We start from the raw sequence: 25,822 nt of genomic DNA on the forward strand, positions 1-25,822 counted from the left end.
TGAGGCAGATCTATTTTTCATTCAGTATATGCACACATATCCTAACTTACCTGTATGTAAGCAAGACTTGTAACAACTTCCACACAAGCACACACATTTCCACACACAAACACAGATCAGTATGATCAGTTTAGTGAATGAAAACTTGCTTAATTTTTTAGAAACAGTTTGTTTTTTCTGTTATTGTGTATGCATGGTTTTGGAAGTAAACGCTTTTTAAATGGATTTTAAGCATTGTTGGTTTTTTTATTTTTATTTTTTGTTTAGTAACTCCTGTCAGTACTGCGTGTGGCCCACATTAAATCTGTATTTTCCAGATGTGTATTAAACGCCTGTCCAAAAGGGTTTTTTCTTGGTCCTCTTGACAACATAAGAGACATGCAAATCAAAATTTGGGATTTTTTTTTTCCTGATATTGTAAAATATGATGTAACATAAAATGTAAATTTTTTGAACATTTCTTATCATGTATTACAGTAATGTTGTAAATGTCACTGAATACATGCTGTGTGCATATGTAACACAACATAAAGTTAATATGCAAAGACAAGATCATCAGCAGATAAAAATATTGGGCTTTTGCAAGTATATTGCACAGATGGATTTTTCAGGGCCCAGTCTTGCCCATTTACAGAGTTATGCAACGAGTTTGGATATAAAGTTTTTAGCCGAATATATATTAGGATATAATCCAGAAATTAACCGGCTGTAATCTGGAATAAGAATTTTTTTCAGGGTCCAGTCTTATTATGCAGAATTCTCCAAAACGCTACAGATCAGTTGTGCATTCTTCAGGATATTCTTTGTATCTGTGTCAAATGCAAATATATTATTACCTCAGTACTGTATTTTAGAGAATTTATTCCAGTGCCAGATGACACACAACAATTAGTTAAACTGTAGGAATGTCTTAAAGACCTGACCTCTAATTTCCTGCTTTTAAATTTAGATTAAACTGAAGTTATTGTACTCAGCCCTAAAAATCTTAGAAACATGGTGTCTGACCAGATATTTACTCTGGACGGCATTACCTCCAGTTGCTCATAGGGGGTCATTTTGACTGTTGAGTTTTCTCTGTAATTACTGCAGGGTGTTTACCTTATAATATAAAGCAGCTTGAGGTGAATGTTTTTTGTTATTTGGCGCTGAATTGAGTTGAATTGAATTGAATGGAATTTGGTGCTAAGAAAATAAACTAGAAATGAAATTGAATATGGGTCATTTGAGTTGCTGGAAAAAAAAAAAAAAAACATTGGTATTTAGATTAGAGGACTTAGAAGGAATCTTAAAAGAATCTTTTGTTACCAACCTTACATGTGGATGTCTAATGAAAAAGTATTATATTTCATTATCTTTTTAAGCCGAGTGTGAAGCAGCTGGCATGAGAATCAGCACCTCTAAGTCTGAGGCCGGAAAAGGGTGGAGTGCCCATTCCTGCTCAGGGACGAGTTGCTGCCCCAGGTGAAGGAGTATCTCAGGGTCTTGTTCACAAGTGGTGGGAGAAGGGAGCTGGACATTGACGGACAGATCGAGGCTGCATCTGCAGTGATGCTGATGTTGCACCTGTCTGTCGAGGTGAAGAGGGAGCTGAGTGTGAAAGAGAAGCTTTCGATTTATTGGTCAATCTACATCCCTACCCTCACATATGGTCACGAGCTTTGGGTAGTGACCAACAGACTGAGATCGCGAATACAAGAAACAGAAATGAGCTTCCTCCACAGGTGGCTGGCTCTTCCCTTAGAGAGAGGCTGAGGAGTGCAGCCATTCAGAGTAGGCCGCTGCTCCTCCACATTGAAAGGAGCCAGCTGAGGTGGTTCAGGCATCTGACTAGGATGCTTCCTGGGCACCTCTTGGGTGAAGTGTTCCAGACATGTCCTACCAGAAGGAAGCCGTGGCGCAGACGCAGAACACACTGGAGAGATTATATCTCTTGGCTGGCCTGGAAAGTCTTGGAGTCCCCCAGGATGATCTGGAGGAGGTGACTGGGGTGAGGGAGGTCGTGGCTTCTCTGTTTTGTGATGGATGGATGGATGGATGGATATTTACCCAGCAAGCTAGGTAAAACTGTTAATGTCAGAAACTGACTAAAGCGCGTGCAATTGTCCAGGTGAAAGTAAGTGCCAGAGTAAAGTGAACTTAAAAATTGTTATTAGGAAACAATTTCTGCTTGTTTAGATCTGATTACAATAAGGGGAAAAAAATAACTCTATTATTTTTTCACCATTTCAAACTATGATTTCTCCTGATGGAGCACTAAACTGTGGTCTCTCCACCTCCCTGCTTCTTACATCTTCTGGCAGATGGCAATTAACTCTTGAAAGCTTTTACCCACATCCTGATTTTAGCAGAGCCACTGAGGAAATGTGTTGTTACACAGATAGAGGCTCAATATATAGCAATTACTTACTGACTGTAGCATTAAGACAGTTTGCCATCAGGCAAAGCAAATCCAAGAGAGTTGGGATGCTGTAAAAAAAATGTGAATAACAGAATGCAATGATTTGTACATCTCAGAGCCAACTCCTTTTATTCACAATAGCATATGATGATACTTTATTGATCCCACAATGGGGAAATTACAGTTAACAGAACACCATCCAAGAAGACAACCAGAACAAACATGGGGAGACAGGTGAACTGTGGCCATGCTGCCCCCCTTCTGGAGGCGCTGCCATTAAAAAGACAGAAACAATAGTGAAAACATATAGGGATGAGTGAGGGAAAAAAACATCTCATACTTTGTATACATTCTCACATACACAGAATATAGAAATAATCAAATGAATAAACAGAAAAAAAAAGTACCACTTTAAGAAAAAGATCAGTTCATTTTGAATCTGATGGCAGCAGCATGTCTCCAAAGCTGGGCTGTGGCAACAAAAGGCTGGAAAAGTCCAATGAAAACGGTTATAAATGGTTATAAAAAAGAGCATTTAGTAAATTTCTTAGTAAAGATGTGCAGAGGTTTAATTTGTAAAAATCTGCATCTACAAATTGTGGAACAATTTCTTCAGTGTCATCATCTACAGTATATAATAGCAAAGGATTGAGAGAATATGGAGAACTCTCAACAGAAGGGACGGGCCTGAAAATCAGCAGTGGATGTTTGTGATCTTTGGGCCCTCAGGTGGCCCTGCATTAAAAACAGATGTGATTCAAGCATGGAAATCAGTGCACAGCCTCAGGAATATTTTCAATAATTTTCACTAATGTTTATGGAAATTTTCTTTAAAAAAGGAAAGTTTGCATCCAAAATCACCGTCAGATTCACGACACGTCTATACTGGCCAGTTTTGTTCTTACAGCTGTGGCAGTGACGCAGACATATTCCAAATCCACAGGTTTTCTGCTCCCTGTCTACAATCTGCATACTATCTCAATACCTTCACAACACCCACCCTTATGCCCCCTGTGTGTGAGGAGGTAGAGAGGATAAAACAACTTTCCTCAAGAAATGACCTCTTTGCCGTTGTTGCAGGATGTGGTTTGTGATGTCTTCTATTTCCCAGAAGAATTAAATTATTAAGCTGTTTGTTAGTGTTATCAGGAGCACTAAGATAAATAATTAGTTTGAGGCAGGATTTTCATTTGTTGCAGTTCAGACAAAGATAATGCAAGGCTGATCCAGCATTTGTAATAATTTTCAGCATTTTAAGAGGCTGTAATTGAGGTTAAAATCTCTGTTGCCAATGTGAAGTGGGGGGGAAGGGTCCTGAGCTCAGAGAGTGGCAGGATTGTTAATTTATTCCAGATGATTATGTATTTAGAGATTTTATAATCCCGGGTTATACTGAAAGTTTCTTGTAATCAGATATGTGGATCTCTAGATATAATAATAATAAATCATTTGCATATAAAGGCTTTGTTGTGTGTATTCTTGTCGTTTATTTCTTTTATTTTTTCTGATGCTGCATCAAGTGGTTCAGTGAATATGGGAGTTAAAGATGGACAGAGAAGGCATCATTGTGTGGTTCCCCTGGGAAGTGTCAGATGTCTGTGATGTGACCCCGTTTGTGGTTATTGTGGCCCTGGGTGAAGTGTTTTTATCCAGTGGATGATCAGCTCTCAAAAATCACATCTGTGCAGGGTACTGCATAGAAATGTGCAGTTTACTTTATCAAATGCATTTTCTGTGTCTAAATTAGGGGCGAGACTTATTAAGCTGAATAATCTTCAAACATGCCTGCCCACCATCTGGCCCATTGGTCTTTTCATTTACCCCTCCCTCTTCTACAGTAAGGCAAAGTCCTTTAACAGACATAAATAGAGCAGGAAGCATCTGCAGACATCACAGAGGACGGACGTGTTTACAGAGCTGTGACAGCAAAAATGATCACAGATTTCTTCTTTCTGCTCTTACTCATAGGTAAGCTAAGATTATTCTGTCTGATTTAACACAGGTGATCATTTCTGCTATTTTTATTATTATTATTTATTTAAATTCAGGAACACTTTGTTTTTTATTCTAATAGATAAAAAAATCTGTTTAAGTTAATAAATTAAATTAATATAATATTTTTATATCACTGTGTAGCTTACTAAATCAGCCTTTAAGATATCTGGAAATATACAATCAAATTCTAAACAACCTTTTTTCCTTAAATTTCTTGTATACTGACTGAACCACTCACAATGTTTCACAGTCCTAATGTGCATTTTAGAGATCTATAATTAAGAAACATTGAAAAACCTGCAGAAAATGTGTCAAAAATGAATAAATAAAATAAAACTCCTTGGTAACTGTTCATTTGTAGAAGCAACTTAATAGGAGAATCAGCTGGATTGGTGAAAGGAAAAAGAGGATTGTTTGGAAAATAGGATGCTGGGAGTTTGGTTGGCATAAAAGACATTAACATAACTCTTGCCTCCCTTCATTGGCTTCCAGTGAAATTTAGACTTATGTATCTATATTTGTAGGTATGTAAAATTACATCACATTTTCTTTGTATATAACATTTGGATTTTTCTGTAATGTGACACACTCTGCAAATGTCTGTGTGAACTATGCTAAAGATTTTTTACTCTTTTTTTGTCAGGTGGACATGGCTCCAGTTCAGAGCTACAAGATGGTGATCAACAAATAACCAATGAGACCATTATCAGAGGTACTATTATTTTATTAAATGCTGTAAAAATCAACTTGAACATACACACATTATGTACATGAGAAAAGTATTTTTACATACTGTATTTTTTAACAAATAAATAAATGGTATCAACACAGAAACGTGGCAAAGGAAGCACACCATCTTTCAGTTCAAAGCTTTTACATATTAGGTCATAACTGTTACTTTGAGTTTTTTACTTGTGAAGGAAGGCGTCATAAACACTTTAGTTTTCATTTAAAAGATTTTATATAAAATATCATGTACATGGATCCTCTCGGCTCAGAAAATTGCAGTGTGCAAGCAGTTAGCTACTACCAACCTTACCGAGAAGCTAACTTAACGTTTTATTTTCCTGCTAATCACAACCCTATTGGTTCAAAAGAGGTGGGGGCGGGACTATGGTTTAGACCTTGCCTTTCCTTTGTTGGTGCACGGGCTGGTCCCAGCCCCCCCGGCACAGCCAATCGGCAGCACAGAAACCCTGAACAGGAAAACATCTACAGACCAGACCACACTCTCCTTAAGAAGATGTGGCTATTTTGCATTTTCTGAAGCAGTGGGAGAGTGACATTTTTACTGTTCACTTTTCACTTTAATATGTGTGTGATTTTAGCAAAGTTATCAGGGATCTTCGTACAAAACATATTCTCCAAAGCCGTGACGGTTGAACAACAAGATTAATATATATTTATACAGCTGTGGAAAACAATCTAGGGCGAGACTATGCTGTAGTAACGTGAGACTTCAACGCGAACCCCGCCAGTATCGTGCAAGGCGGTGAGTCAGTGATTGTTAGACATTTTAGTAATTAATTTTCTTAGCCAGCTCAGTTATAGACAACTTTAAAGGCTATAAAATTTATATTAGCTAGATAGTCACTAACTGAAGCGCACTGGAGGACGGCGAAGAGGATCTGGACAGTCTGCAGATTTATATTGACGAGTGTTTCGAGTGAGTTGTCATGGGTAAAACAGACAAGACGCCGACTCCCTCCGGAAACAAAGCAGTGCCATCCACCAAGAGGAGTCGCCTTGAAGATTCCCCAGAGGCTGCTTCTTCACATTCCAGCGAAGTGGTGGATATTTTGGAGTCCATAGACAAGAAACTGTCCAGTTTCGACGCTCGCCTTTCCATCCTGGAAATTCTCCATAAGGAGTTTAAGGCTCTCCGCAAGTCTGTAGAGTTTAGCCAGCAACAGGTGGAAACGCTTGCAGCGGAAAACGCCGTCCTCAGAGAGTCGGTGAATTCCCTCACCGAGGGAATGACCCAGCTCTCTGAGGAAAATAAGAAGATAAAAGAAACCGTCATCGAGCTCCAGGCCCGCACCATGAGAGACAACCTCGTGTTTTTGGGAATACTGAAGGCTGAAGAAGACCTGGAGACAACAGTGAAGGAATTTATTCAAACCTACCTGAAGCTCCCGGAGGACACAGTGAAGACCATCACCTTCGATCGTGTTCACCGCATAGGACCCAAGCGACCCGGAGGACACAGACCCAGACTGATCGTGGCCAAATCTGAGCATTTCAAGCAAAAAGATCTGGCGAAGAGCCGCGGCCGGGAGCTGAAAGGAACGGACTTTAGCGTTAATGACCAGTTTCCCAAGGAGATCCTGGAGCGACGCAGGGTCCTGTTCCCGATCCGGAAAAAACACATCCAAGGAGGCTCCCGAGCTGTCATCACGGTGGATAAACTTTACATGAACGGACAGTTGTACCGCGACCAGGAAACCAGGAAACATGGCTGTACTGCTCTAACAGGTGATCACGAAGCTGAAGTTGGTTTCTGATTGCAGCTTCTGATTCGGGAAATGGGTAAAGGGCCATTCCACTTAATTTTTCACTACCTTCAGCATCTTTAATCTGCTCTAGTTAAAAATCTACAACACCTACACACTTCAAACCTGGATTAGATTATTCTAAACTGATAGCAGAATAATTTAAACCAAGTTTGTGATTTGTGAAACCTTTATCTGATTTGTGAAACTTCAACAAAAGGCGATTTCCGCACCTTTCTTCCGTCTGGATCACATTAGAACTGCTCCAGCTCCAACACTTACACACTTGAAACCTGGACTAGATTTTTCTATCGTACTGGCTAAATAATTAGACCACAATGAAAAGAAAAGTCAAAATAGTGTGTGGTAGTATGACAAGTCCTAGTTAAAACCATAAACATGCCAAACTTCAAACTTGTAAACACTTTTATTTCACAGCTTTTCTTTGATTTTAGAGATTTGATCATCTCTCTATTTCTGCTCGTAGTTGCATGAGAAGCTCTCCTCTCTCACTGTAAAAAAGGCATTAAGTTATGAATCACTTGAATTCTTTTTCTGTTTTTTATGCATGATTATTTTTGGATTGTCATATTGCTTCAGTCCTTTTAATTCTCTTACCTCTCCTCCACTTGGCCATGTTCAATTTGTTCCACTGCCTCAGCCCTGGTTAGTGCTCTGGTGTTTTCCAGTGGATTTATAGATGCCTGCGTTACATGCAAAAATGTAATGGTAAAAACTGTTTTCTAAAAATACAAATATTTACTTACATTCTAATAAAGGTTACAAAGGGTTTACGCTAACATGTTTCATTATTTCAGACCCTGCTTCACCTCACCTATTTCTACCTATCTTTGTTGTGACCAGTGGACTTTCAAACAACAGATTTCTTTTGAAAAATGTTTTTGTTGCACTACTAGTCTTTTTCCATAAGTCAATGAGCATGAAGAACAGGTGCTAATGACCTCATTATTTTACTCAGGTGTGTTAAACCAGGACAGCGGCCCTGTAGCCCTGGATTTGAACCCCCCCCCCAACCTAAAGGAAGCCTTACCTTAAAAAAAGGTCAATTAAACCTAATAATACATACATTTCAATTGAGAGTAGTAATCAAACAAGCCAGTAAAGTTCAGATTATTATTCTGTCATGGCCGGGGATGAAACGGATGAGGAAGGGCAAACACGCAGGACTCCAGAGGTCGGCATAACATAAAGGGTATTTATTTAGTTAGGGGGGAAAGAATACAAAAACCTTGGAAGGGAGACGGAGGGCAGACACAGGGAGCACAGGAACATGCTGGCACAATACATCAGCAACGTGACAAGGAACACATGGAAACTGAGGGCTTAAATACACCATGGGTAATCAGGGTAAGAGGAAACAGCAGGGCACAGCAGGTGAAGCAAATGAAACTAATAACACAGGGGGAAGCAAAACTAAACACAAAGCACAGGGAAAAACCAAACTGTCAAAACAAAACAGGAAGTGACAAACCAAGGTACACGCTGACTCAACAGGGGAACTGGCATACAGACACAAAACCATAGATACAGGGGGAGACAGGGACAAAGGGAACAAGAATCAAAACATACTGGGGACAAAAACTCAGGAAATACGAAACACAAAACACAAAATGCTGGGCAACGGCCCAGACCGTGACATATTCACACTTGTTCCAAGCAGTTTGGGGCTGGGTTGGCTGCTTCCCTGGGGTGCTGCTGGCTCTGTGCTGATACCCGCTTGCCCACAACTGGTGTCCATGTGAGTTCTGTGTGTGTGCATGTGAATGTGTGACGGTCATATGTGTGAGCATGAGTAAGCGGCAGGACCAGACGGGGTACTGGGCAAGGTATTAAAGGCTTGTGCTGACCAGCTCTCTGGAGTCACTCACAAGGATTTTTAACATCTCCCTGAAGCAGGGTACTGTTCCATCCTGCTTGAAAGCAGCCACCATTATTCCCGTGCCCAAGAAAGCCCCCATAAGCAGCCTCAATGACTACAGACCGGTGGCACTGACCTCTGTGGTCATGAAATGCTTTAAGAGGCTTATCCTTCACCACCTCAAATCCTGCCTCCCCCAGAGCTTTGACCAGTATCAGTTTGCTTATAGGGCGAACAGGTCAACAGCTGATGCCATCACCACTGTCATACATGCTGCTGCCAGTCACACAGAGAAAAAAGGGAATTACGTCAGGATGGTTTTTGTTGATTTTAGCTCGTCATTTAACACCATTCTGCCGAGCATTCTTGTCAAGAAGCTGACCGACTTGGGGTTCCCTCCCCTCATCTGTGACTGGATCTACAGCTTTCTGACAGATCGCCCACAGACAGTGAGAGTGGGGACCTCCAGATCCTCCACCCGAACGCTCAGCACCGGCTCACTCCAGGGCTGTGTGTTAACCCCTTCCTCTACGCTCTATACACACATGACTGTGTCCCCCATCACCAGTCAAATATCATAGTTAAATTTAGAATAGAATAGAATAGAATGCCTTTATTGTCATTATACAGGATGTACAATGAGATTGGAGGGCCACTCCTGTTCAGTGCCATGTAACAGAAAATCAAACTCTCTAAAATAAAAATATTATAAAAATATTATAATCTAGTATGATCAATATAATCAAGAGATATACAGAAATAAACAATGTGTAAAATATACAAAAAATAGAATGTATAAAAATATATACATACATTGGTGCATCTGTACATTGTAAGAAAAGTAAATATGTGTATACATATAATAATGAAGATGATGAATATTGCACTTGGTGAATGAATATTGCACTAGTGAATGAATACTGGATATTACACAATATAGGAATGTCAGATATTGTTCAGTATGAATAATATAATATTGCACAGTTACAGTGGGTGAGTGTGTGAGTTCAGGGTGGTGATTGCTCTGGCGAAGAAACTGTTCTTGAGTCTGTTTGTTCTGGCTTTGATGCACCTGTAGCGCCTGCCAGAGGGCAGCAGGTCAAACAGGTCAAAGCCAGGGTGTGAGCTGTCCTTGATGATGTTCCTGGCTCTGCTGATGCAGCGGGAGGTGTAGATGTCCATCAGGGAGGGGAGAGGGCAGCCAACGATTCTTTGTGCTGTCTTGACTACCCTCTGAAGCCTGACCCTGTCTGCCTCAGTGCAGCTGCCGTACCATACTGTGATACAGTACGTCAGCAGGCTCTCAATGGATGAGCGGTAGAAGGTCAGCAGCAGGTTTGAGTCCAAGTTGTTCTTCCTGAGGACCCTCAGGAAGTGAAGTCGCCGCTGAGCCTTCTTGATAACAGCTGTGATGTTATCTGACCAAGAGAGATCAGCAGAGATGAGGACACCAAGAAACCTGAAGGTGTGGACCCTCTCCACATGCTCGCCGTTGATGTAGAGGGGAGCTGGGTCAGTCCTGTGCTTCCTGAAGTCGATGATGATCTCTTTGGTTTTCATGGTGTTCAGTACCAGGTTGTTCTCTGAACACCAGGCTGTCAACTTCAAGACCTCCTCTCTGTAAGCTGCCTCATCTCCCTTCGAGATGAGTCCGACCACTGTGGTGTCGTCAGCAAATTTGACGATGAGGTTGTTATTGTGGGCCGGACTGCAGTCATGGGTGTAGAGGCAGTACAGGAGGGGGCTCAGCACACAGCCCTGTGGGGAGCCAGTGCTCAGTGTGCGGGTGGAGGAGAGATGGGGGCCAAGTCTCACAGTCTGGGGCCGGTTGGTTAAGAAGTCCTTGATCCAGGAACATGTGAGAGGGGGGAGGCCCAGGGTGTGCAGTTTGGTGGTGAGAATGTCCGGGATGATTGTGTTGAACGCTGAGCTGTAATCCACAAAGAGCATGCGAGCGTAGCTCTGCTGCTGCTCCAAGTGGCTCAACACAGAGTGCAGCGCTACAGCGATGGCGTCCTCTGTGGATCTGTTTGCTCGATACGCAAACTGATGGGTGTCGAAAGTGGGGGGCAGGTGGTCTTTGATGTGCTGGAGAACCAGCCTCTCAAAGCACTTCATGATTACCGGTGTGAGGGCCACAGGGCGGTAATCATTTAGGCTGGTGACAGATGACCTTTTGGGGACAGGGATGATTGTTGATGATATAACGGTGGTGGGTCTCATCTCTAATGGCAATGAGACAAAGTACAGGGAAGAGGTTCACAGGCTGGTAGCCAATCTTGTGCTGAACACCAGCAAAACCAAGGAAATGGTGATGGACTGGAGGATGAAGACTGTGGGTCATGCCCCACTGCAGATAGATGGTGTCTGCGTGGAGAGAGTCCCCTATTTCAAGTTTCTTGGGCTGCATGTGGCTGACAACCTAACGTGGTCTACCAACACATCAGCAGTGGTTGCCAAGGCTCAGCAGAGGCTACACTTCTTAAGACTATTAAAAAAATGCCACCTGGAGGTAAACCTGCTGCAGACTTTCTATCGCTCCACAATAGAAAGTGTGCTGGGATACTGCATCACAGTGTGGTATGCTGGCTGTACTGCAAGGGACAGAAAGGCCCTGCAGAGCGTTGTTTGTGGACAGCGGGGCCTGACTTTGTGGCTTGCTGAGCCTTGGCACCTGTGGGACATGGTTGCGGAGGGTGGGAGTCACCCCTCCCTATCGCTCCCTACCGCTTCCCGCTGATTGCCACTGCCCGTGGGTCCCGGGGTTCATGGTCGGATGTCTTGGCGTGGTTCTTGGCCCGCTCCCTTGGTGGTTGTGGCTTGGGGATGGCTCGGGCATCTTTGGCGTGGGGGGGGCTTTGCTGGGTGTTGGGCGGTTCTCGGGTGCCTGGGGCCTTGGGGCCGCATTCTCGGCTCGTGCGGGAGCTGCCGGCCTGCAGGTGGGGGTTGGCTGCTCATTGCCTCTGGCTCTCTGGACTCTTGTCGTTTGACCGTGGGGGGGGTCCATATGGGGTCTCCCTCCTTTCTCCTCTGGGGTGTGTGTGCAGTTGCCATCAGGATGTGTGGCCTCCCGTCTTCTGAGGTCCTGGTGGGCCATGGATAAGCCGCGTCCCCTGGGTCCTTCCCTGTTCACCTCTGGATCACGGGGGGCGTGGTTGCAGTTTCTTGCCCCCATTGGTGAGTACGTTCCATGACAGAGGCACATACACACATTATTTTCAAGCAACAGCAGGATTGTGTGTGTGTGTGTATATGTATGTGCATGTGTATAGATTTGTGGATGTGTGTATGTATGTATGTGTGTATATCATTCTTTGATTATTCTTTTCTCCCCTTTGCTTTTGCTTTTGTTTGTTTTTTCTTTTCTTTTCTCTTTCTCACTCTTTTTTCCTGCCCTTTCCTTTCTACCTGTCAGGCCTGGTGTAAATAAACAAAATAAAATTAAAATACAAACATTAACAAGAGTAGCCTACTGGAAAACTTACAGAGCTATTCTTGGAAAAGCAAATATGTTTGGTACACCAGAGCATTCGGATCATATTCCGATTGCGAAAACTGCCAGACATGACAGGCTTAAAAAAAAAACAAAACAAAAAAAAACAAAAAACAATCTGGCGACTACTGGGCTCACATTTTATTTGCTCTCTGCCTCTCTATGTAATTCTTCAACCCACTGCTTCAGCCACTACTTAGTTATTTTAGTTATTTCATTATTTAATCCAACTAATAATTTATCAGTTAACCAACAACTATCTTGTTCCATCAAAAAAGAACATGGCAGCATGTTTGCAAAGTTGCATCTAAACAAACTGCAAGACATCTGGACCAAAGTGGAGATATTTGGTCAAAGTGCACAACGCCAAATTTGGAGAGGACCAAACACAGCATTTCAGCACAAACACCTCATATCAACTGTCAACATGGTGGTGGTGGAGGAGGGGTCATATGAGTTTGCTTTGCAGGGACAGGACCTGGGTAACTTGCAGTTATTGAGATGACCATGAAGTCCTCTATATATCAAAGTATTATAGAGTTAAATATGAGACCATCTGTCCAACATCTAAAGAAAAGAATCAAGGTGCTGCAATGGTCCAATCAAAGTTCAGACCTTAACCTGACTGAAATATGTGGTGGGACCTTTAGAGAGCTCTGCTTAAATGAATGACCATAAACCTCACTGAGCTGAAGCAATGTTGTAAAGAAGAGTGGACCAAAATTCCCTCACAGCAATGTGAGTGATGGAGAACAATAACTGTTACTGCTGCTAAATGTTGTTCTACAAGCTGTTGAGTCATGGCACCTACTTGGTTTTTTCCATACAGTTTTTCTGCATTTTCGCTTATGTCATTAAATAAATAATGACATGACGTAACATGTCATGTGCTGTTCATCTGAGTTTTTACATAATTGTGGAACCTAATAAAAAGAGGACAGTGTTTTTATTATGTTCTGATATGTAAAACCTAAGAATTGAAGGAGGATGTGTTTTTCACAAAATTGTATTATAAAATCTATACATCAAACACATATGCATGCATTTTGGGTTTCTTTAAAGTCTAAAATACTGAAATATTTCAGTTACTAAAATATGTGACATTTTATTTAAAAAAATAATGAATTAGCTCAAGCAATCAGCACTGACTACACATAACCAGATAAAGATTTCCTGCAAAAGTCTAAATTACAGCTTTTTTAAAAAAAAAACAAAAAAAAAAAAAACATTTGCGATGCATAAAACTAAAAATATGTGATTCCACACTTACTATTCAAGTCTGTCTTTGTATATTTTATGTACTTCCTTACAAAAAAAAAAATGTTGGTGCATTGTCTAAAATGTAAATTAAAAACAATGCAATTTGCAAATCTCAAACCCATAGATTATTCACTATAGAACATAGAAAACATAAAAATTTTAAGCTGAGAAAATATACCATTGTAGCCCCTTAACTGGCAAGGGCCCGGTGACGGGCCGTTTGTAGTCCCTTTTATATGGCAGGCTAGACCCTCCCATTTTTATTGACACGTCATTCGGCCAATCATGTAACTGGCTGCACCAAATCACCTGACAAAGCTACGTGACGCCCTCTGAGTATTATTGGCTCTGGGAAACCCATTTCTTAACATGATTGGCCGAATGAGGTGTCAGTCAAAATGGGCGGGTCTAGCCTGCCATATAAATGCACTTCATTCGGCCCGCGGACCAGACGCAGCCGATTAATAGGCTATGAAATGGGTTGTTCAGAGCCAATAATAACCAGAAGGCGTTATGTAGTTTTTGTCAGGTGATTTTTTTGCTGCCAGTTAAGGGGTTAAGCTGTTAAGCTTATTTTAGATTTTATGACAGCAACACACTTTAAAAAGGTTGGGATAAGGCCATATTTCACACTGTGTAGTATACACGCTTCTTTTAACTAAGGAAAATAATTGTTGGGATTTTAGGAGAGGAATTCTTTCCCATTCTTGTCCGATACAGGATTCTAGCTGCTCAGCAGTCCCACATCCTTGTTCTAAAAGTTTTCAGTGGTAATAGCCATAGTCCAGGGTCCTGTGGGCCCTGTGTGTTTTTATTTTTGTTTTATTTTATCTGTTCTGGGTTTCTTTTGTTGTGGGGTTTGGTCATGTTTTGATTTTCTAGTTCCTTGTGTTTCTGGGTGTTCTGTATCAGGTCTGCCTCTTTGTTCCTTCATCTCACTTCCTGTTTTATTTTGATAGTCATCTGGTCCCTGGGTGTTGTGTTCAGTTTTGCTTCCCCTTGTCTCGTCAATGTAATTTGGTTCACCTGTGTTCCCAGCTGTTTCCACTCCCCTCATTATCCCCTGGTGTATTTAAGTCCTGTGTTTTCTATGCCTGTTTTCACATCCTTGTCATTGCCTTGTCGTCATTGGTCTCCTACTGTGTGTCTCTGCTCTGGATTTATGATTTCGCTTCAGTCTCGTCAAGTGTTTTGTTTTCCAGTCTGTAGTTTTTGCCACTCGTCCCGTCCAGTCCGGCTTTTTGTTTGCCAATAAAGCTGAGTTTAAAGTTTTACCTGCCTGGCGTATCCTGTATTGGGGTCCTCTTCCTGTCTACCACACAGTCGTTGCATGACAGGTTCCTTCTCAGATGTGCAGGCTGCTAATTTCATAGGCACTAAATCACCCCCGTGCCATCAGAGATCCGGGCTTTTGAGCTGAGTGCTGATAAGAAGTCGGATGGTCCCTCTCCTCTTTAGTCCAGAGGATGCAGCATCCATGTTTTCCCCAAATGAATTGCAAATTTTAATTCATCTGATGACAGAACAGTTTCCCTCTTTCCCTCAGTCCATTAAACATGAGCTTTGACCCAGAGGAGACAGTGTCTGAATCGCTTGTGACTTCTTCAAACTGTGTATACAGAGAATGAGTTCTGGACGTGTTCCTGAGACCATGCACTGATTTGCATAGTAAAATCATTCCTATTTTTAATTCCTGATGACCTGAAGCTTTCTCCCTTGCACACAGCAATTTCTCCAGATTCTCAGAATCTTCTGATATTATAGTATGTACTTGGATTATCTTGACTTGAGGAACATTATTCTAAATCTGTTTTACAGTTTGTACATGCAGTTTTTTCCAGATTCCAAGGCCTAGAATTTTTCTCAGCAGACAGTGTGAGGGCCAGATGCTCTCGTAAAGTAAAATGAAATTAATATTGTATCCTAAGTAATAAATCATTCGATAAATCAATTTTCCTTTCAAATTTATACTATTTGTAATGATGTCATGTGCAAGTCTTGCACTTACATGTTCTTCTTAAGCTGATGGTTGTTATGGAGACACAAGTGTGTCTGCAAGTGTGTACAGCTCATTATAGATATAATGACTCACTCACTCTTTTATAATGAGCACGAGAAACAAAGGTTACGAGTGCAACAAGTTTATCTTGGCACAATCTATTTCTCAGAAGCTGTTTCTGTAGCAGATTTTTTAAAAAGAATATAGAAACATGAAGAGTGAGATGCAAAACCTTCTAAATCTGCCTGGACACCTTTCTTTTATAAGAGCATTTTCTTCTATCTGGACCTTATGGTAAATTTTAGTAATTTCCTTTCACTGATGATGGCGAGCTGCCTTTTTTTCAAAAAATGTAAATATAGTAATTTACCTGCTTTTTTAATAAATAATATATAATTTTTTGAAGCCAAACCAGTAAAAACTTCAGTCTGTCCTCTGCCCAGTGTGAATGATGGCAAAAGGTGCACATATCAGGCAATGATTAAAAAGTTGTAGTTGTAACCACATGCGGGTACACCCTGAGCCGCTGATCCACCTACCTGTCTGATCCCCCACAAGCAGACCATGTGAAAGACCCTCAAAGCACAGCAAAGGAGATGGTCCCACACACAGGCTGGGGAGTACACTCTGCAGCCAGTAACGATCCTTCCACAGGTTCACCGACGGAAATCTCATGACGACTTTTACTTCCTATAGGTAGACAAGTTCGATCACCAAAAATTTTTCTACACAAAACAAGTCTAGACTCACATTTATGGAGCTAAATTGGGGCCATAAAGTTTGTTCAAAAAAAAAAATTGAAACTGAAGAATTATTTTGAACCTGAAAAAAAATTTTAAACAGGAAGAAAAAAGTTTTGCAACTGAAAAAAAAAAAAAAAAAAAGTGAAACTGGAAAAAAATTTCAAAACTACTTTTCAGATTCAAGTTGGTTTTTTTTTTTTTTTTTTTTGTTTTTTTGCATTTTCAGATTTTTTTTTCAGGTTCAAACTTATGGCCCTGTTTTGGTGTGGGGGGCGGCGCCTCAGGCATGATTCCACACCCCCCCATCATCTGAGGCGCCGCCCTCCACGCCAAAACAGGGCCATAAGTTTGAACCTGAAAAAAAAATCTGAAACTGCGAAAAAAAAAAAAATCTTAAATTGCAAAATAAAAATCTTGAATCTGGAAATAATTTTTTTTTTTTTTTTAAGTTTTCCATCTTTTCTTTCAATTGCAAAACTTTTTTTTCCTGTTTAAATTTTTTTTTTCAGATTCAAACTAATTTTTCAGTTTCAAATAATTATTCTTTTTTTTTTTTTTAACAAACTTTATGGCCCTGTGTTAGCTCCATACACCTTCAGCTCTGTTTTACAATCTGATCACCACCAACAAAAGCCGGCTCAGTGCAGTCAGAAAAGGCTTGAAGTCACATGGTCCAATCTTGCATTCTGATTTGGTCTAGGGACATGGAGGCATTCACAGGCAATAGGAAGTGCGTTACATAATTCAGACTAGTCAGAGATGGGTATTTGATGGCTTATGACGCCACACGATTGACTGGCGTATAATACCTGTTGCAGTACTATTCAGGGGGCTGGCGGGCCAGATGTGACCCGGGGTTCACCAGTTAACGTTCCCTGGTCTAAGATGTTTTTTTTATTCCCAATTATGTTATTGACTTATTGATAATTAACCTAACTAGTTGCAAAATATTCCTCCAGTTCCTTCATTTTAAGACCATAATTGGGCCCCATATCCCAATTATTTTGAGACTCTTTTGAGATTATGTTAATAAAGTATGGGTTTATACATTTGCAAATCATTGCATTTTGTTATCATTTACATTACAGCATTCTGGCATTTTCAGAATTGAAATTGTACATTAATTATGTATATTTTTGCATCATGATATCTTCTGTAAACAAGTTGTGTCAACGTGTTAAATATGCAAAGCAAGAGATGTGTATACATATGCTTGTATAGAAATTAGTGTATTCTTTCCTGTCAGGTGAAAATGCCTCCAGTGTAGAGCCTCAGACTGACCAAGAGTTTCCAAATAAAACCACTACCACAGGTAAAGACTTGCAAACACTTCCAAAGTTTTCTCAGAAATTATACAAAGTCATCCTGGCCCAACAAAGTTAATGAGCATATTAAAATCAATACGTACTCATTAGCAATGCTTTACTGTTTTTATGTCATAATACATATCTAACCTTCCTGAGCTGATTGCACTAAAATGAAAAAAGAATATATATATATATATATATATATATATATATATATATATATATATATATATATATATATATATATATATCTTAAAAGATCATCACGCTTTAAATATTTTAAACGTTGCAGTCCTGATCTCTTAGTCAACAAATAGTCTTGTATATATTAAGCTAATCCTCTTTTTTTTTTTTTTGAATGTGAGCACCAAAGTTCTGAAGTTTTTATTTTTTTTTTTTTTTTATTGAAAATCAAGAATGAAAGTAAGGAAGTTGCTTTATTGTTGTTGTGTAATTAAATAATTATAATAATTTTTGACAGAGAATGTATCTTGATATCATTTCAGATAAAGAAGAGGATGGGAAGAAAAGTGTAATTTTCCAGCTATTGCACGCCACCTGAAACTGGAAAAAGACAGTATCGAGTACACCCTGAGCCGGCCTGTTTTAGGCAAGAACAGAACAGAAGTATACATTGTATTGAGCCTCTATGCCATTATCAATCTGGTAATTTCTTTGGACAATTTTTTACGATGATAGAAAATATATTAGGTGGCTGATGTCTATGTCCTGTATCCCATATTTCCCAATATACATATAGTTACATTTTAATTGCCTGTATATAATCAAAATGGACATTATTTTTAAGAAATATTCTGCTCCCTAAAAACTAGTTGTGAATAGATTATAACTAGCATAAAAAGTCTGTGTTGCTGTGAGACAGGGTTCCACACGAACTCATTTTATAATTAGGTTCATTTATGTCCCAAGTCTCTCTGGTCTCCCCATATAAATCTCTATTATAGCTGTAATCCTAAAGTTTAATTGGTAGAGTCTAGGTAGGGCTTGATAAAGGGATTTCTTATCTTAATGTACAAGATTAGAACTTGCCTTCAAATCTGAGTTTTTTTTGTTTTTTTTTTTTTAAGATTTCGTTGGTATTAAAGTAATCCAGTGATACTTGTCAGTACTTCCACTGCTACACACACCCACACAAACAAAAAAAAAATAGTTAATTTGGTTCACTTCATTTTTCAAAATCTAACCAAGTGCAGTTTTAAAAACCCACATGTTGCTGTCATTGTGTAACACAGTAAACCGAGCCTGTCAATTCCACGGCAGTGATTACCTGCACATGTGAAATTAGATTATTTACTTATTTATTTTTTATTCACTGATTGTTTTTTTTTTTTTTTTTTTTTTTTTTTTTTTTTTTTTGCACAGTAGTTCTGACAGAAATCTATTCCATAAACCAGCATATCTTTTTTCTGGTTCTTTGCCAGTGGCGGTCCTAGCCTGTTTTGGTGCCCTGGGCGAGTATCCCCGCCTGTGCGCCTAATTTTATTAGACGCACAGATTCATTCTATATGGAACACTGCAAGGGACATGGGGGAAAAAAAAACATGGGAGGACAAAAAAAAAGAGTTTTGAAAAGAGTTTTGCGACATCCCGAGTTACTTTTGCAAGATCTCGCAAAACTGTTCATTATTAGGACATACGCTTTCACGTTTATCTTGATATGGTTGTGTCAGTCGCCTTTATTTATAATTAGGCCCGAGCCAACCAAAGGGTCGGTGAGGAGCCTATAGTGATTGTAAGCGGGGGGAGGTGCAAAAAAGGGGGGCGGTCGCATGGGACGCGGTCGCATGGGACGCGGTCGCAAGTGACCCCGGACCTCATGGGGACGTGCGTCATGTCGAGACGTTTCCGAAAATGTATATATGAGGGTGACTGGAAAAGCGGTATATTGGAATTGTTAGCGTTATTCATTATTAGGCACGAGCCAACCGAAGGGTCGGCGAGGAGCCTATAGTGATTGTAACGGGTGGCGGTGCAAAAATGGGGGCAGTTGCATGGGATGCGGTCGCAAGTGACCCCAGACCTCATGGGGACGTGCGCCAGGTCAAAACGTTTCCGAAAATGTATATATGAGGGTGACTGGGAAAGCGCCTAATTGTTTTTGCTCGAATTTTCCATTATTAGGCCCGAGCCGACAATGTCTCAGCAAGGAGCGTATTGGATTCACTATGCCACATATCCCAAAATGCGCAAAAATCCCCATGGTCGCATGGGACATGGTCGCCAGTGACCCCTGACCTCATAGGGACGTGGGTCAGGTCGAGACGTTTCCGAAAAGGTATGCTTCGGGGTGACTGGGAAAACGCCTAATTGTTTTTGCTCGAATTCTCCATTATTATTATTAGGCCCGAGCCGACGAAGTCTCGGCGAGGAGCCTATTGGATTCACTATGCCACATACCCCAAAATGCGCAAAAATCCCCACGGTCACATGGGACGCGGTCGCCAGTGACCCCTGACCTCATAGGGACGTGGGTCAGGTCGAGACGTTTCCGAAAAGGTATGCTTCGGGGTGACTGGGAAAGCGCCTAATTGTATTTGCTCGAATTCTCCATTATTCTTTATTATTTATTAGGCCCGAGCCGATGAAGTCTCGGCGAGGAGCCTATTGGATTCACTATGCCACATACCCCAAAATGCGTTAAAATCCCCACGGTCGCATGGGACGCGGTTGCAAGTGACCCCTGACCTCATAGGGACGTGGGTCAGGTCGAGACGTTTCCGAAAAGGTATGCTTCGGGGTGACTGGGAAAACGCCTAATTGTTTTTGCTCGAATTCTCCATTATTCTTTATTATTAGGCCCGAGCCGATGAAGTCTTGGTGAGGAGCCTATTGGATTCACTATGCCACATACCCCAAAATACGTTAAAATCCCCATGGTCGCATGGGACGCGGTTGCAAGTGACCCCTGACCTCATAGGGACGTGGGTCAGGTCGAGATGTTTCCGAAAAGGTATGCTTCGGGGTGACTGGGAAAGCGCCTTATTGTATTTGCTCGAATTCTCCATTATTCTTTATTCTTTATTATTATTATTATTAGGCCCGAGCCGACCGAAGGGTCGACCGTAGGGTCGGCTCGGGCCTAATAATAATAATAAAGAACTCTAACTATTCCAATTATGCGCTTTTCTAGTCATCCTCATATATACCTTTTCGGAAATGTCTCGACCTGGCGCACGTCCACATGAGGTCCGGGGTCACTTGCAACCGTGTCCCATGCCACCGCACCCATTTTTGCAGCCGCGCCCCTTACAATCACTATAGGCTCCTCGCCGACCCTTCGGTTGGCTCGGGCCTAATTATAAATAAAGGCGACTTTTGCTGGCAGTCTCTTGCCAAAGGTTTCATCCTCATGGACACTGCCATATCAAGATTAACGCGAAAGCCCATGTACTAATATTGAAAAGTTTTGCGAGATCTCACAAAAATGCCTCTTTTTTTCCTCTCTCATTTTTTTTTTCGGGTTCCATAATTCTAAACTCAGGAACCGAGATGAGAGAATCCCCCGCCTGCCCCTTTCCTTCTGTTACAACCTGTCTGTCAGACCATGGCAGAAAGCTACATGCACCACACAGCAGGCAGAGGGCGCCCATTACCCCACAAGTGGAGAAGTGCGGTAGGCGCTGCTGCGGTGATCGCAATGCGTTGGCGGGAGGGGCAGTCATGCCACCCTGGATGAAAAGCCGCCCTGGGCGGCTGCCCATGTCACCCATATCAGAAACCGCCACTGTTCTTTGCACATGGGTGTTATGGACAGACCTCGAATCTTTTGATGGGAGGCTGATGGGAGACTAGCATGCTAGTCAGTCTGCTTCTGGCTCTACTTTTGCTGCTCTGAGATCAGTTAGTATCTGTGCTTTCTATGTCAATTAAACAAACGTCTGCAAGGAAAGCTGTGATGATGGAAAGCAGACATCAGCTCCTAAATAGGCAAGCTGAACCAGTGCAGGCTCCATGGAGCTTTCATCCAAGTTTTTAAATCATTTGGGCACAGATCAGAAGATAAAACTACAAAATCTAATTTTGACCTGTAATCTAGGGTGTCCTGGTGCCACATGCACTTTTGAACATTTGTTTTTGGACAAACTGTCAAGCACAGTCCAATAGCACACCACACTGGTTCAGATTGGGCAGGATTTTCCTCCCAGTTACACCTCTCCACGTCTCATTGTTAGTGTTCACGTGAACAATGAAGTTCCTTATTAAGACAATGGAGTCAACAGATGGAGCGCCCTCCAACACCCGACCCAGTGATTTCAAGAAGGCAGTATACTCTGGATAATCTGGAAATTCAGTGCATAAACATCTCATATTCAGAACAGATTCTTGACCTGAAGGCGAAGCAACACTTGTTCAAGCCTATTGTTCAACCACAGAACTGGAAGGATACAAGTTTATCCACCCCTGCCCGCTGCCTTTCACCAAGGGCAACTCCAGATTGAAACAGCATCTAGCACTTCTCCAGGAGATTGCTTTAAGATCCTGAAGTGTGCATTGAGGCAGGGCCAAATATAGCTAGCCAGTTTATCTCAACCTGATGTACTAGCTTTGGAAGCTTTCCCACCAGTGAAGTGAAACGCATATGAAACACCAATTCAATTCAATTCAGTTCAATTCAATTCAGTTTAATTCAATTCAATTTATACAGTGCCAAATCCCAACAAACAGTCGCCTCAAGACCCTACAATAATACCAGGACATGACCACAAGGTAGTTAACACAAAATGCACCACAAGCACAAGACATCGATTTATGTGGACCCAATTTCACATCCTATTACCGTATTTTTTCCTTGTGGTTTAAGTTTTCCTTTAATGTACAGCCTCTTTTTTTTTTGTTATTTTATTTATAGTGGGACACTACAGTATACATCCTAGACAAAGCTTTAACAATGCGGGCCTTCCACATGTAAACACATAGCAGTTAGCAAGATGACAGCTGCGTGTCTCCCTGATCACAGCCTTCAGCCAGTCCAATGTTTCTGTTTCAGTGATCTGAACCAGTGTTAATTTTGACAGGAAACTTTGATTTAGTTTTAGTCATAGACTTTTGACTATGTTACCGTTTTTATCCTTTGAGGTAGTTTTAATTTAGTTATTGTCTCGTTATTGTCTTGAAAAAAAGGGTTGTTGGCGAAAACTATGACGAAAATATTTCGTCAAGGAAATTAACACTGGTCTGAACATGCTGATATCCAGATCAGTGATATACCTTCCACAGAATAGCTGCTGCATCACTACATGATTTCCCTAATCAGCGATACAGGAACAGCTGACTGTCTCCACCACTCCACTTTCCCTTAGCATGACCCATGCTAAGTGCTTAGCTTGAATACTGTGGATATGGATGCATACTTACAGCTAAATCTTTAATTTCTGGAGAGAACAGAAACATTCCTGCACTCCCTTCACCTTCCTTCTCACTGCTCAGCATGGCATCTCTGTTGGCCTTAACAGTCATACAGTATGACACTGTGCAGCCATGTCTCCATGAAACATAACACGCTGTACTCCCAGTACTCTCTCTGATGTCTTACCAGTGCCCACAGCTTGTCCATCTCATTAACTAGAGAACTCACATTCGTTACAATAGCCAACATAACAGATGGTGTACATTTCCTTCTCCTTGCTCTGATTTTCACTCTGGCTCAGCACTCGTGTCATCTCCTCTTGAGTTCCAGCAAGATGATGATCTGGCTCCAGGAAGCAGTGTTTTGGAGAGATTAGACCAGTCTTTAATATGAAAAACTTAGATTTCTTTATATGTGGTTCTGCCGTTCTGTGAAACATAATCTTGGTGCTCTGGGAAGTTCATAATTCAGCCATTTACTTATAGGGTCTATAACATTTTCTCACAAAGGAAGAACCTTTGAACATTCCGACAGTGCAGGAATAAAGGTGCCACTCTTTTTTCCAGCACACATCATTAAGTAAGCTAAGCCTTGTTGGGGTAAAATAATATCTGTGAATTATTTTATACTGTGTAAATTTGCCTTTCGCTTCACTAATGCATTCTTCAGTGTTGGAAAGGATCCCCTCCCACGTCTTTTCATCTGTTATAGAGGACAAATCCTTTTCCTATATCAGCTCAAGATTGTTACAGCCATTACTGTTTGTCCGAGGACACATTTCATTCCATTTTGATGCTTTAAGCTGTGCTTTGGGTAGCTTTAGGTACAGTATCTCTCCACTACACTTCTGTCCCTGCCAGTGGGAACAGTAGCTTTTATAAAGTGTCTGATCTGTAAAGACTTCCAAAAATGGTCCCTTTTCTCTAAATGGAATTTTTTTCAGAAGTTGGTCAGATGAAAGAAAGTTGCCATTTTCACATAAGTCACTTTTATTATTCTGATACTTTTTCTGAGCCACTGAGACCAACAGATGGTCTGTTTCTCTGTCTTTATTTTTGAGGGATTCATACAATTCTTATTTACCTCTTGTCAGACCATTTTCTAATGTTCTAAGATAGGGTTTGTAAGAGCCATATACAACTTATTTGTTATGGTGAACATACGGTGTTGCATGTTTATGCCTGGGATTACGGTAGGCATGTAGGTCACGTGGGAGGTGTTTGGTTAATGGGTAGGAAGTATTATCACCTGGTCACCGGTGTGTCGGCATGGAGTATCGGTGAGTAGGGAGAATGTATTTTTGTTGACCGCTTTCTAAGCACTTTCTTCACGCTTTCTATGTGCTTATCAATGCCTTGCTTTTTATGGAGTGCCATGAAGTAGCCTACATGTGCTCGGGCTTGACTGCTGTGTGGATGGTTAAAACATGCAAATAAACAACCTGAAGTGCAATGTTGGAACTGAATTTTTTGTCGATTAACCAAGAGCGAGTCAGCAGTGCAGTACTCCCTGCTCAAAGGTGTAGGGGCAAAAGGTGGTGGAGTTGTTACACAACAGGGTTGATTGCTTTTTTTATTATTATTTGTTTCTGACTGTTTGTGTGAGTGCTTCAATTGACTTTAAAGGTGAGTTCTTGTTCAAGTCAAACCCAGTCTAGTCCAGCACCAGCTTTGTCCCAATGTCTTGTGAGTCAAGCAACCTCAAAGGAACTATGGTAATATTTCATGTTTGGCAATAATAGACCCCCTCTCTTCTTTGACTGGCATAATTTATCTATACGGATTCTAGATTTTTCCCATTCCAATTAATTTTTATCAGCTCTTACTAATAGTTTCTTACACTGTAAAAAAGGATTTGGGGCTTTAGCCAGATGGACTCAAGTAATTATGCTGGGTGAACTCATGGCCCATTTCCACTAACTAAGATGAATTACAGCAATTTCAACTTGAAAAAATACTTTAAAACTCATTATAATACGTTCAAGTAACAGCCGAAAATGTGTCAGCGGTCATACTTCATGGAACATGCATACACACTTAATATAACCTCATTGTCATATGATGTTCCCTCATCTCTGAAAGTTAGCTAAGAACGTAGCAGCCATTTTGCTTCAGAAGACGAGCTGCAGGTTTTTATCAAGTAAGTATTTCTAAGTTTTTTTAAAATTTTGAAACATTAAACACCTGTTCTTTGTCTAAGTCAGTCACTGCAATTTTCAGTGCATTTTTCATGTTTAGTTTGTTGTGGTTATTGGCAGTACATGTTCACGCGCTGGTTAGCTAGCTTTGAGTTGCAAATCCTGTTGACTTAGCTAATGTCAGTCCACATTTGATCAACCACGGGATGAGTGGATACAGTGTTTATTATATATTATTTTTCCTTTTTAATATCTATCGGTCTCTGTCAGACTTAATTGGTTTTATCGGTTGAACACACACACACTGTTGCTGCTCCACCTCTCGCCACAGAGGTTTTTTTCTTTTCTTTTTTTGCATTTTGACCTAGCTACCATCACGCTACAAGTAATTGTCGTAAGTATATGTGGTTGGTGCTCACTTGACAATTAAATTTTCTTGAGTAAACGTGTTGCGATAGTGTCAATAGCAGCTGCACTGAACAGTTATGGGCTGGACACACAGGGAGCGACGTCACTCACTCTCCATTCACTTCCTATAGAACTTGTGCCAAGCAATTGTGGCCTCATCGCACAAGTTCCATAGGGAATGAATGGAGAGGGAATGCGCACACATGCACACACCCGTTTGTACTGATAGTACTAATTACTCTCTGGAGCTTGAAAAAAGGCGACTGGACTTCTTTTTGTTTCTTGAAGACGTTTCACCTCTCATCCGAAAGGCTTCTTCAGTTCTCAACCAAATGGTGGAGAG

General features: G+C 41.1%; 1 protein-coding gene across 1 annotated transcript in view; it reads left to right on the plus strand.

The window, feature by feature from the left end:
• The first annotated feature begins 4,308 nt into the window (after positions 1–4,308).
• The window catches only part of LOC115776537 (5-hydroxytryptamine receptor 3A-like), a 74,594-nt gene continuing 53,080 nt past the window's right edge, over positions 4,309–25,822 (plus strand). Inside the window, exons 1-4 of the mRNA XM_030724253.1 lie at positions 4,309–4,366; positions 5,037–5,105; positions 17,506–17,571; positions 18,084–18,232. Coding sequence (XP_030580113.1) covers positions 4,330–4,366; positions 5,037–5,105; positions 17,506–17,571; positions 18,084–18,232 — 321 coding nt within the window. The 5' untranslated portion in view covers positions 4,309–4,329. The remainder of the gene's footprint in view (positions 4,367–5,036; positions 5,106–17,505; positions 17,572–18,083; positions 18,233–25,822) is intronic.

The sequence above is a fragment of the Archocentrus centrarchus genome, unplaced genomic scaffold (genome assembly GCF_007364275.1).
Source record: "Archocentrus centrarchus isolate MPI-CPG fArcCen1 unplaced genomic scaffold, fArcCen1 scaffold_33_ctg1, whole genome shotgun sequence".
Taxonomy (NCBI): domain Eukaryota; kingdom Metazoa; phylum Chordata; class Actinopteri; order Cichliformes; family Cichlidae; genus Archocentrus; species Archocentrus centrarchus.